The sequence below is a fragment of the Anarrhichthys ocellatus genome, unplaced genomic scaffold (assembly GCF_004355925.1).
Source record: "Anarrhichthys ocellatus isolate YVR2014 unplaced genomic scaffold, GSC_Weel_1.0 scaffold22, whole genome shotgun sequence".
NCBI lineage: Eukaryota > Metazoa > Chordata > Actinopteri > Perciformes > Anarhichadidae > Anarrhichthys > Anarrhichthys ocellatus.
The window spans coordinates 527,381-539,501 of NW_022280052.1; the positions used below are offsets into that span (position 1 = coordinate 527,381).

Consider the following 12,121-nt stretch of genomic DNA (forward strand, 5'->3'; position numbering starts at 1 on the left):
TTTTCAGGTTCGCCTGAAAAAAAAGCACTTTTATTGATATTATTTATTTGAAATAATGCAGATCCAAGTCTAAAAATATGCCACAATCATAGCACAACATGTTTGAAGTCTCCACAAACAAATTTTACTTCGATTGAGTGAAGCAGGCCAAGGCTATAGAGGTTTGAGTACGGAGAGGTCAGGCAGGGTCAAGCCAAACTCATTTTTGGAACCAGATGTTGCGCTGTGCTATTCTAATTTTATATACTATACAACTATATATTTCACTTGTTTTATCACTATTAGTATTCAATCTATCCAAATACAGTTTGGCATCATTTTGAGCTCTCTGGGGGTGCTCATATGCTCAACAAAAAAAACATCTTGGTGCTTTGGTATTTATTGATCACACCCAAATAAGCAGATTTATTTCCTCTCAAATACTTGCATTTGTACATTGTATTTACATAGTATAAACGTCTAAGAAACCTAATTTAGTAAGAGCTTTTCATTTAGTCAGTGATGTATACGTGGCTACTCGGGCTCCTGATATGCATCAGCTCATATAACTGCACTCACAGCTGTCTCTTGTCAATGTTTTAGGGCTCCCGACTGAACGGCCAGAGGTGTGCCGCTCCGCCTTCTAAAACTAAGGGACCAATGCTGGGTATTTTAATCAAAGACCTCTCCCAGTGGCGTCTGCATCAAGCCGTTCACACAAACTGGGTCGTGTTGTCTGGACTAAAGGCACTCAAGGACATAAGCCAAACTGAAGGGATTTCTGCTTTATGATGATGGACAAAAAAGATAATATATGAACCTATCTCAAGCAATTAAGCAAATTGGAACATTGCAGTACATCTTGGCTTGAATTGATCTTACCAACAATAACTCGGTATCAAATCTTCTCTTGGGAAATAAAGGTCCACATCCACCGCTACTACTGCAGTAGTGACTATTTGAGACAGAGTATCTATCGGCCTCCCAAGACCTGTATGGGCGGAGTTATTGCCATGACCAGAAATGGGAATTTTATTTATTGCAACGTTTTACAAGGAATTAATGTGAGGAAAAAAAAAAATGTAATTTTGGCTTTTGTATTGGAACCTTCTCTTCACAATGGAGAAATAAAATCTTGTAAGTTTACAGTTTACTCATTGAGTCAACCTTGATTTATTATCTTCAGTGTACAACATTGGGATCCTTCCAAATAACATGCTTCAAACTTTAGTGTAACAATCTACACATCAGTATAAATAAGTGTATTTAAAAGTGCTCTGTGCATCATAAAGACCAGACTTCATTAGTGTCTCAAACTGTCTTTTCAGCACTGAAAGAAATGCTCCTTCACATGAAATCAATCTCCTGAGCAAACCAGGAGCATAATGTTAAAGTATATTTAAGACTCCCACTGAATATATAACAGGCGATACAGTTTAATGACACCACATTAAACGCCTGCTATGCCTCTGAAGTCAGCCTGTTATGATGCTTCCTGCACCTGAAAGGAGAAAATAGCTCAGCTTAGATTCACTTATGTCCACCAACTACATAGAGTATTAAAAAAGTGCTTTGGCACACTGCACTTGCATCCAGTTTAATTAGTGCTGATAAGGGACATCCAGAATGGTTGACATTACCGCATTAGAAAGCAAATGGTGCCAACAATATCAGACTGAAAGGGCCAGTGTGAGCTGCATTTCACCTACCTGCTAATGCAGCAGTCCAAGAAGCAGCCTTTGTTCGCGTCAAGTCTGTACACCCCAGAATTTGGCAGATCTTTACACCCCGACATGAATTTCTGCAGCTCTGATGTTGGGTTTCCACTCTGCTGCTGCTAAATGAGTAGCAAAAAGTGACCGTTATTAGTTTGCTATAACTGCAAATGAAATATTACTCTTCTCCGAATAGCCAGCATACAAATCATCCTGAGCATTAGGTAGGGAAAATAATAATAGCGGGTTACAAATATCTGAAAGGAGTAAACATCACCTTAATGGTGTCATAGGTGTCGGTGATGATGGTGATGAACAGGCTGAGGATCATGTAGATAAAGAGCGAAACGAAGCTATAGAGGTAGACCCTGCTGAAGATCCACACCAGGCTGCTCTTCTGCTTCATGTTCTTAAAGGTGGGGTACATGTCGTCTCCGTTGATCAGGGAGAACAGACACTCCGACACCGTATTCAAGGTCCGAAACTAAAACAACCGGTCAAAGAGAAGGAAGGGTTTTACTTGTGTGTCATGATTAACCAGTGATGGAAGAAGTAGCCACTTCTTTTACCTGGACAAATACAGTACCACAGTGTTGAAATACTCAAGCAAAGTACGAAAGTATTTCCAAGTAGATAGTACCAAAAGTACTCATTATGCGGAATAGTCATAATAATCTGTATTGCATTATAATCAATGATGCATTCATGTGTGAATTATTTAAATGTTGCAGATGGTGAAGGGTGCTCATTTTAACAAATGTATGTAGAGCTGCATAGCTTGTGATTTCTAACCATCAGGGTATAAAGTATCATACAAGTACCTTGAAATAGAACTTAAGTAAATGTACTTAGTTACATTCCACTACTGAAATGAGAAGAACCTGGATTGAAAATATGTTCTGGTATCCAGCAGACTTGTCTTTGTATTATGTAAACAAGCCTTACCTTCTCGTGATATGGGCCAAGGACAATCCAGCCGCAGAAGCAGTAGCTCAGGTAGATTATTCCAGCACAGCAGATGAAACGGATTACATTTGGGAACGCTGCCCTCAGAGTCAGGATGAGAATCTGAAAATGGCCACAGACAACAGATAGCAAAAAGATCAGTAAAGTATCTGGAATGCCACACACATGACTGTAGCTTCTCTTTTAACAGTAAAAGAGCAAAGATGATGAGTGCAACTGTAGCATTTGCATTGTACGGGATTGTCTATTGTAAACCATGTGGCATTGGTATTGTTGAATTATTGCATTGCATGTGTTGTAAATGAATGGTCTGGTCTTACATTATACTTCTTAAAGTATCCCATGTAGCGGATGACCCCGATCCAGACAAACATGGTACCGGTCCCAAGGAGGATGCTGCAGACATCATAACTAGTGAGGACCTTAAAGAAAAAGTGGATCTCTAAAAGACTTGACTGAAGGAATACACATGAGTACATGCACAGTGTAGACAGCTTCTAGTACTCTTATAATGTAATATAGCAAAACAATTGACATGGATCAACCTCAGTCATGCTGTGTATAGCATACCCCCATTACCTTAGTCTGGATCTCTATCTTGAGAATGGAGCCAATGACGGTCAAAGTGTCGCTCACGATAATGAGGATGTACCAACCATTCAAAAACTCCAACTTGTCTGAGCATGGGACTTGATTACCGCCGTGGTCCTTGCAATGGAGTGTGTACTCCTGTTTACAACACAATGAAATACAGGTAGTTGTACTGTTAATGTTTGTAAAGACGTTTTCGATAGTATAGTATGCCATAGAAAAGTTATAGTCCAGTATGTCATAAAAATAGGATAAAAAGTAATTGTAGTATTGTGCAAAAAGGCCATAGTATAGTATGTCAACATAATTTCATGTCAAAGTACGTCTTTCCTTCTTTCCATGAACCTTCAGATGAACTTAGAGCTACATATTACTTCCTTTCCAGGAAATTATAAGAACTGTAAAAATATAGTATTCCCAAATTAGCTACATCTCAACCAACTACAACAGTAAAATGTTACTTACACAATTACGCATCATCAGCAATAACAATCGTAAAGTATTTTTATGTGTTTTAACTCTTAATAATGCTTTTACTAAATTCAGTATTGATTTGGGGGGGTGTTACAGGTCTTTGGCTTACCTCCACTTTATAAATACAGTAGTATAATAAAGAGAAATGTATCAGACAATCATACCTTTCTTACATCTGAGCAAATAAACTACAGAGTGGAAAAACAAACATTCTTGCTGTGTTTTATGGTCAGTTCAATTAACTTACAAACTGCAGTCGAATCCCATTGATCACTGAGCGTGTGCAGAGGGCAAAGGAGGTGATGCACGTTATAATGATGAGGCAGTCAAACAGCACAGTCAGGTATATGTTTCTAGCAGCTGAGGGAACAGAGAGATTAAAATGACTCACCTGAAAAGGACGCACATCTTCAAACAGATGTTGTGAGTCTCAAGCTAAGAGAGCAGCCTTAATGAGTCCCAGGACATGAGCTTAAAGCAAGATGATCATTTTGTACATACTAAGTTCAGCTCAGCAAACTCACAAGCTCCAGTTACTTTCCAGTCTCTGCATTCATTGATGTCTACATCGTTTTCCAGGTCAACCTTTATCCTGCCGCTGTGCACTTGGTTGTTGAAGGTTATCTGTTAACCAGAGTCATGTTTAAAGGAGGAAAGACAGTTTGAGAAAAGGACTACATCCTTAAAGTCAAACCCAACAGCTAAACATTCACTTTCCACGCCCCTTAAGATAACATTTGACTATGTTCATAGCAGGCACTGTGTGCAAAATGCCTTATTTAAAGACTGCTCAAATGTGTGTCCTCGGGTAGTTTCATTAAATAAACACAAGTTTCACACCGTCTCTTTTCATTTGACCTCCTATCTGTGCTGTGTGAACGGCTGCAGTGTCACAAGGAATCATTGTCACCGTTATGGCAGCAATGCAGTGATCAGATGTGTCAAATCACTGCTTTTAGAAGACAAAGTCTGATGTGATCCTGTTTACTGAGTCAAATGACTTACAATAACAGTAAAGTCGTAGCAGTCCGGCAGTTCTCGACGTCTCACCGTCTGTAAATTTATGGCCTTAAGAACAAACGTGATCTTGACAGAAATCATCCTGGAAGACAGAGCTGATGCATTAACTGAGGCGTTTCACATACCGTATACAAACGAGAGCAGAAGACTTGAATTAAATGTTGGGTGCAAACCTTTTGAAATGCAATTCGAAACGTGGAAGTGCGGGATGATACATCGGATAAACGTCAAAGCAATCTGTTAGATGCCAAAACAAACAAAACAAAACACAAAAAAAGGCAACTAAAATTATTAAACCTGGTTAAGTAATCTGCTTTCCCATGCACAAGTCAAACACTCATGCATACGTACCGGTTTTCACTTGGGCATCAATTTCAAAGGTCTCATTGCCCGCGTAGATGGTACCGTTTCTGTACAACTCCTCACACACTGACAGGGGGTTGTACAAAGTACCATTTTTCTCGTATTCGTGATTGCCTACTGTGATGTTGTGCAGATGTCCATACTGGAAATTAACAATTAACATTTGTTACAACAGTTCAGGGTTAGATTTATGCAGTCAAAAATCTACAAAACTAAATGAAAAGATTCAAATAACATGAACAAAGTCCAATCCCATGACGAGCTACATCTTGTCATGGGAGCTTGTTAAGCTCTTTGGTGACACAAGCAAATAGTTATATAATGCCAATAATGATTTACAGTAACGCAAAAGGAAAATGTGTCACATGAATCAAAATAAACTGACGCAACCATCAAATAAAATCACGCCTTCTTGGTGTTCCTTACACGGAAGAAACTACAAGTAAAGCTAGCCGTCAGTCACCTGTTCAATGATGTAATCGATGTGATCATAAACATCAGCCTGTCTGTAAACAGCATACGTATCCATGCCTCCATCAACATAATCTTTCAAGAAGAGGTGCTTGAATGTCATCAGATTTTCCTCCTTGAACATGACAACCATCTGGTTGCTCAGCCCAAAAGACACTAACTAAGATGAGGGGGTGAAAAGAAGTCAATTGTCATCAGGGTGGTGAAGCAACACAATCAACACATGTTCAGGTCATGTCTGAGATTTTTACCTGCACAGTAATAATGGCAATTTTGATGATTTGCAGGATGAGTTTCCATGGTTTTCGGCCGCGAGCGTGGTACTTCTCACAGGGGTTCATGAAGTAATATTTGATCTTCCTTCTGAGACACTCCACATTGTCCAGCTCCTCCACACACTGATGTTGGTGGTCCGCCCAGGGAGGGGAGCCATTTATGTCATGCAAGTCACTGGGCTCCTCCATATCTACAGTTAATAAAACACGGGTGACTTACGTTCAACACAAACTTGCATTACAACAATAGATCTATTTAATGTGAGGAAGAAATGCTAAATTGTTGATCCTTTTCTTTTTTCCATTTCCATGTTTGGACTTTAAAACTAAAGTGTAGCCTCGGTGGCACCAATAATCAAAAACAACTTCACAACTAGCTTGAGCAAATGAGGTGTTTAGTTTATGTGTACATCTGTAAAATGTAAAGCAACCAAATACAGTTGCTATGCAATAAATCATTTATTCTTGAAGCTTATAATGTTCCTTTTTTCTGCCTGCACTGTGTCAGAGAGATTGTGATTCAACTCATATTTCTTGAGACCGTAGTGAGGTGTTGTAGTGTTCCTTCCTTATAGTGAAGTCTATTTAAGACCTCAAGGGAACAACATTATAGAATAGAAACACTTCCTACCATTACGAGATCAAACACACTTGCCCTCCAAACTATGGCCGAAAGAAAAGGTTGAACACTTGATAGTATTAACAAAGACTGAACATTAAAGGCTTCAAATGTTTAATTAGACTGTACAGGTGTACAGGCAAACTATTAATATTCATTACTTGTCGTGTAGACGTTCAGATCATCTCCCGTGGATCATATCGAACAGTGAACAGGAAATTTAAAATAAGCCGATAGTCTTACGTTACTTACCAAGGCCGCGCAGCAGGTTAATCAACTGATTGCGTTCACCTGTGTCCAAAATGTCTTGGTCTCATAAACATTCATGAATTCGGCTATTTAAACAGTTGTTTGACTGTGAGAATCATGACTGAAGTAAACGGATTAAACTCGGTTGAAGTGTGTGTTCGTATGTTGCCTTGTGGGCAAAACTCCTCAAACAGGTAACTTCTTCTACGACGATGCAACGTCATTTTACTGCCAGGCCCTGATTGGCTCTTGGACATGTCAGTCAATCCCCCCCACCACCACACACACACGCGCGCACACACACACACACACACACACACACACACGCACACACACACACACACTCCTGTTACCACTGGCAACCAAACAGTAATACCGATGAGCGGGAGAGGATTTCAAGTTTCAACGGTTTAACGGTAAACGACATGTTTATTATTTATAATTGAACGTTAACTGGTGTTTAGAAGCTGCATCTCTAGTTACGTTTGACTGCGAATATTGTGAGTTTAACAAAACCTTAACGTTAGCGTGTCAATGGAAAACAAACAGCCGTCATCGTGTTTTAAACGTGTTAACCATCGAAATGCTCACAGTAAAATACGTAGCAATTTTAGTCTTTTCAATGGAGAGATGCTCACTCGGGATATTACACAGTATAATTATTTATATTGTTTGTATATTGCTGTTTGCCAAACAACAATGTTTTGACCGTCTTCTTATTAGTAATAATATAAAAAGAAGAATAAAAAAGACAGACATGCATTATGCTGCTTATAATAATGTATGTACTGCTGAACTTTGTTGTGACATTGCTTCTTTTATCTGAAACATGATTATTTCCATATACCCCACTCATATCATTAATTATAACCTTAAAACGGATGTAAACCATAAACATGTATGTCAGCCGGAGGACTCGATTTTGTTTTCACAGCTAAAGTAAATCTAAACACACTCGTCATATTCTAGGATCCTTCTTTTAAGTCAAAGTAAAAATGACAGGACACTTCTCTTTTCCTCCAGAAGATGTCGCCACCTGCTTTGATAATGATTATTACAGCGAGACTCTTGTGTCATTGTGGGGAGTGTGTGAATTGAAAGTTTCACTCTGACAGTTGGTCAATCAAATAGAAATATATGTAGATAAAAGTACAGAGTTTGGTGTTTTGAGGAGAAAGGTAACACTGCGTTGTACGAAACTTTCTCCCTCTCACTAGTGGAGCTATTCTAAGAGCAAGGATGCCACGTAAGAAATCCAAAAGTGCAAAAAGCAGTGCAGGCAGTAAGGGGAAAGGTAAAGGTGAGTGTCTTAATATTAGTAGAGTGTTAATGTGTTTAAATGTATGCATGTTGGTCTCAGGACGATCAAACAGAGACACACAGTAAATGAAAAGGTGAACTGACTGTTACTTCCCATTTAGGTCACCTGCACATGTGGAAAAGCCTAATTTAACTTTTGTTACTTGTGTATTCCCATCCTGAACTGATATGTAGATGAGACAATAAAAGAATACCTTTCATTCCTTAAGTATTTACTTAAAACGTAGTGCATTCACATTCATATCAACTTGAAAAGATGAACAATTTCAGTAAAACTAGGCGGTAAACCGAGCTTAGTGTTTGCTGTACTCTGTATAGATGCAACTATCTAAAAGTAAGTTCAGATCCTAAAGGGAATTTGAATTGTCTTAGATTATATTAACTAGAAGTCTCGTAAATCTTACATGGCCTTTACAGATAACTAAAGTCTTTGTATTTGATTACCTTCATTTATTTGGTTCTTTTATGAACGCTATATATTCAGGTTGTTGTTGGATATTGTAGGTCACCTAAATCTGACTTTGAAGTAGAGATGTAACAAGCATTGCTATAGCTAATACTCACACTTGTCTTTGAGGAGTTGGTAAAGCTCTATGCATTCTTCTGATGTGACCATGAGTGTACTGCTGCATATCCTTTGGACACGCCATCTACTCAGCTGTGGGTCTCATTGTCATGGTCTAGTTTACTGTCAGCATACCAGCCCTGAAGACATGCTTTTGGTTAAGTGCATCACCAAAGGTATCTTTTTACTATAGATTAGATCATTGGCTCTTGTGGGAGTTAAAATCGATGGTGTTAAGAGTCCTCAGATTCAGATCTGTTTTGCTTATTTATTCATTAATTTCACCCATTTCCATCTTATACAGCCAGCAATATAAATTCAAGTCTGTTAGATCTCCTAATTGAACACATCCAAAAGAGTTTTACTCTAACCATAAGCTAACCTTGAGGCCCTGTCCACACTACTCCGTTTTTACTCCGTATTTGCTACGTTTACACTGAGCGGCCACACTACGCCGGAGTTTTGGAGCACCCTAAACGGAGGAATTTGAAAACTCCGCCGAGGTTGGAGGTATTTGAGAACTCCGGGGTTGCGTTTGCGTGTGGACGGTCGGATACGGATGTGCTTAGAAAAAATTACGCCCACACCCGTGTTAGCAGCAGCAGCTAGCAGCTGTTGTGCAGTAAAAGTCTGCATTTCTGTGGAGGAAGCAGCTGTTATTGGAGTGATTGGCGAGCAGCGTGACCAGCATCAGTCCTATGGAGCAGCTCGTTGTTTTTAGATTCTAATGAGAAGACACGCTGCACTAACGTTTTACTTCTTCCGTTTGGTAGCCTTGAGAGACCTTAGTCTGTAAGTATGTATTTATGAAGCATGAAAAGATGTACGTAGATATATTCTATTCGTGTGTAACATTTGTGTTGTATTAAATGCTAATCGCGGTTAGCATTTCGCCATTGGCGGTAATGTTAGAATTAGCTTAGAAGCTAGCTAGGCGGACATGTTACATGCTGGCTATATTATGGATTGTTGTTTTGTATTCATGTATGTGTATAGGGACAGTTTGTAAAGCCATATTTCATATTGTGTTTCCACAGTTTTACAAATAAGAAAGATTCACACTGAAGTCTTGAAACTCTTCTATGGATTCCATGGTCTTTATTTCACGGATTTACTGTTAGCGATCTGCTAAGCTTTCCTGCACGAAGCAAGAGCAGAATAGAGTGAGAGACGTGTGTTGACCACATTTATGGACCCATATTCTAGTAAACGTTTACGTGTAAGTGTTGATTTTAAAGTAAATTTGATGTGAGAGAGAGATAGACCCGCAGCGCTGTAATGCTAATCGCGGTTAGCATTTCTCCATTGGCGGTAATGTTAAAATTGGCTTAGAAGCTAGCTAGGCGGACATGACGTTCAGAGCTACTCGTGAGAACAGACATCTACAACACGGAGGATTTATTTATTTATTTATTTTATTTTTTATTTATTTTTTATTTTTTTTAACTAAGCAAGCAATCCACTTCCTGTTTACACCGTCACGGGCATGCCCAGTGTACGTTAATGGTCACGTGCTGTCCGCCTTCGAAGGCTGCCGTGTGGACGCAGATCAACTCGAGAATGATGCTGAAACTCCCTTGTGGACGGAGATCGTTTCTATTTGACAAATCTGCATCCAATTAGAAACGGAGTAGTGTGGACAGGGCATGAAAAAAAACAGACCTTAACTTAACCTAAAACCAAGTCTTAACCCTAACATTTACTGAACCCATTTCTCAAGGACCTTGATGATATAAGTGACAGGTCATCTTATCAGCTGATAAATCCCTATTGTTCAGATGTAAATTCTTCAGTATCACCAGAGATGAAAACAAAGTGCTATGTTTACAGTGTACTGTGGTACATTAAACACATCTTACAGTATGCAGTCAAAATGCTAGCTGTGAGTGGATTATGCAAGTGAAAAGAAGCCAGACAAATATCTCAATATCAAATGTCAATATCTCTTCAACACAGCCCACTAAGTTTAATTCCATTCTTTAGGGTTATGGAGCATTGAACATAGTACTCTCTTCGTCTCTTAAGCAAATAGTTCCCATGAATACAAGTGCCATAGTTGACACTTAACTGTGTGAACTGAAGGCTGTTATTTTCCACTCCAATGATCTGGCGTGAGGCCTAACTGGTGTGAGTGGGAAAGGTTGACACGCCCAGCTGGGAAGTGGTTTCTCAAGCTGTACTTTAGCATTCCCTGCATCCCCTCAGCAACCTCGTGGAACGACTTAGAAACTATCATTATGCAGAGCCCTGTTTACTGTAGTGCGCCCTGGACTGAGCATGGCCTTAGATATGGAGAAGTCTGCGTCGATTGTTTGTTTACTAAGGTAAAGTGTACTTGTGACGGATGCAGTGCTACGGTTTTATATCGTAACGATCCTGGTTAAATGTCTGTCACTGAGCAGATTATAGACGGACCGCATAGACATGACAATTAAACACATGGCTCATTATTATCATTGTCAACACCATACAGCATCAAATGTTCTGGTTTCTGACAAAAACACCTCGAATTGTGATTTCAGATTGAACCTAAAGATTGACTTTTATGAGGCCTTTTCCTTTATACTGAATATAGCTGACACTGTGTTTCTGGGTAAATTCACCAGAGTTTCCTTTCTTGTTTGTTTACATTATTTTGATATGGGGCTTCATGTTTTCAGATCTATAAACAATTTATTTTTTTTAGATCATCATTGCTTGGCCTAAATTACTGTAACATGTGTAAATGTATTTATAAAAGTAAAAAGTCTCAAAACATCAAAACATTCTTAGCCCTCGTGAAAAAAATGGTGTTTTGAAATGTGAGTATCAGCATCTTGAAAAGTGACCAACAAGTGATGTTATTATTGAGCAATTCATCCGATGTTCCTCATGTTCTGTCTTCACTAGAGAGGTTTGAATCTAGCTCATTTTTATGTGTACTTCCTCTCTCTACCATCTTTCTTGTCTGTATCGATTGTGTGCTCTCTCACCAAGGTCACCCCGATGATATCGTCCCCATGGTCCTGACATCAGCCACCCAGGAGCTCTTCGGGTGCCGCGCTGATGAGGACGTCACAGGGGAGAGCCCTTACAAGCTGCTGAAAAAAGACGACATCATACGGGACTTTAAGACAAGAGCCAAAGTGTCTGATTTCAGCCCCGTGAAGCAGATTGTGCTGGTGAGGCTGATCCATTGTCATAGAGATCACTCAGACAATACCCCCCCAACACACTGTGATGTTACACAGACCCCAAGTTAAGGGCTGTGGGAACAGACAGAGTAACCAGTTCAGCCTCATTCCCCCTCTGTCTCCCCACCTCCTGCTTTTAGCATTTGTGTCCATTCTGCCACAACACACTACTCAAGAAAATAAACTTAAAACTTAATGAGACCAGAGAGCACCCTAAGGGAGCCATAAAGGCTCATCTGTTCTAAGTCCTTTTTAATGTTCTCTTCTTATTTGGGACTAAGCCAAGGTCTTACCGTGTGTGTGTGTGTGTGTGTGTGTGTGTGTGTGTGTGTGTGTGTGTG

The 12,121-nt window shown here is 39.5% G+C and overlaps 2 protein-coding genes across 4 annotated transcripts in view; one reads left to right on the top strand and one right to left on the bottom strand.

The window, feature by feature from the left end:
* Positions 1-363: 363 nt before the first annotated feature.
* mcoln3b (mucolipin TRP cation channel 3b) lies at positions 364-11,599 on the bottom strand. Of its 3 annotated transcripts, none has more exons than XM_031859667.1 (14): positions 11,580-11,599; positions 5,831-6,045; positions 5,572-5,739; positions 5,097-5,250; positions 4,919-4,982; positions 4,731-4,827; positions 4,250-4,349; positions 3,973-4,085; positions 3,240-3,389; positions 2,981-3,082; positions 2,640-2,762; positions 1,972-2,178; positions 1,689-1,816; positions 364-1,480 (listed from the first exon to the last, which is right to left on the bottom strand). In XM_031859667.1, exons 2-14 carry the CDS (start codon positions 6,041-6,043, stop codon positions 1,441-1,443), a joined length of 1,659 nt encoding a protein of 552 aa, XP_031715527.1. In that variant the 5' UTR covers positions 6,044-6,045; positions 11,580-11,599; the 3' UTR covers positions 364-1,440. The 3 variants fall into 3 exon arrangements, with proteins under 3 accessions (XP_031715527.1, XP_031715528.1, XP_031715526.1); XM_031859668.1 differs by lacking the exon at positions 11,580-11,599 and adding an exon at positions 6,726-6,902 and having other exon boundaries at positions 1,689-1,813; XM_031859666.1 differs by lacking the exon at positions 11,580-11,599 and adding an exon at positions 6,726-6,902.
* The window catches only part of dnai3 (dynein axonemal intermediate chain 3), an 18,358-nt gene continuing 13,322 nt past the window's right edge, over positions 7,086-12,121 (top strand). The window contains exons 1-3 of the mRNA XM_031859320.1: positions 7,086-7,138; positions 7,940-8,104; positions 11,420-11,768. Coding sequence (XP_031715180.1) covers positions 7,962-8,104; positions 11,420-11,768 — 492 coding nt within the window. The 5' untranslated portion in view covers positions 7,086-7,138; positions 7,940-7,961. The remainder of the gene's footprint in view (positions 7,139-7,939; positions 8,105-11,419; positions 11,769-12,121) is intronic.

What these genes read in the sequence shown, in the direction of transcription:
- mcoln3b (XM_031859667.1), bottom strand. Translation starts at nt 6,043, where the DNA reads ATGGAGGAGCCCAGTGACTTGCATGACATAAATGGCTCCCCTCCCTGG. An exon ending in TGATGCCCAAGTGAAAACCG is followed by an intron (nt 4,983 to 5,096) that starts GTACGTATGCAT and finishes GGCATCTAACAG; the next exon opens with ATTGCTTTGACGTTTATCCG. An exon ending in AGATAGAGATCCAGACTAAG is followed by an intron (nt 3,083 to 3,239) that starts GTAATGGGGGTA and finishes TTTTTCTTTAAG; the next exon opens with GTCCTCACTAGTTATGATGT.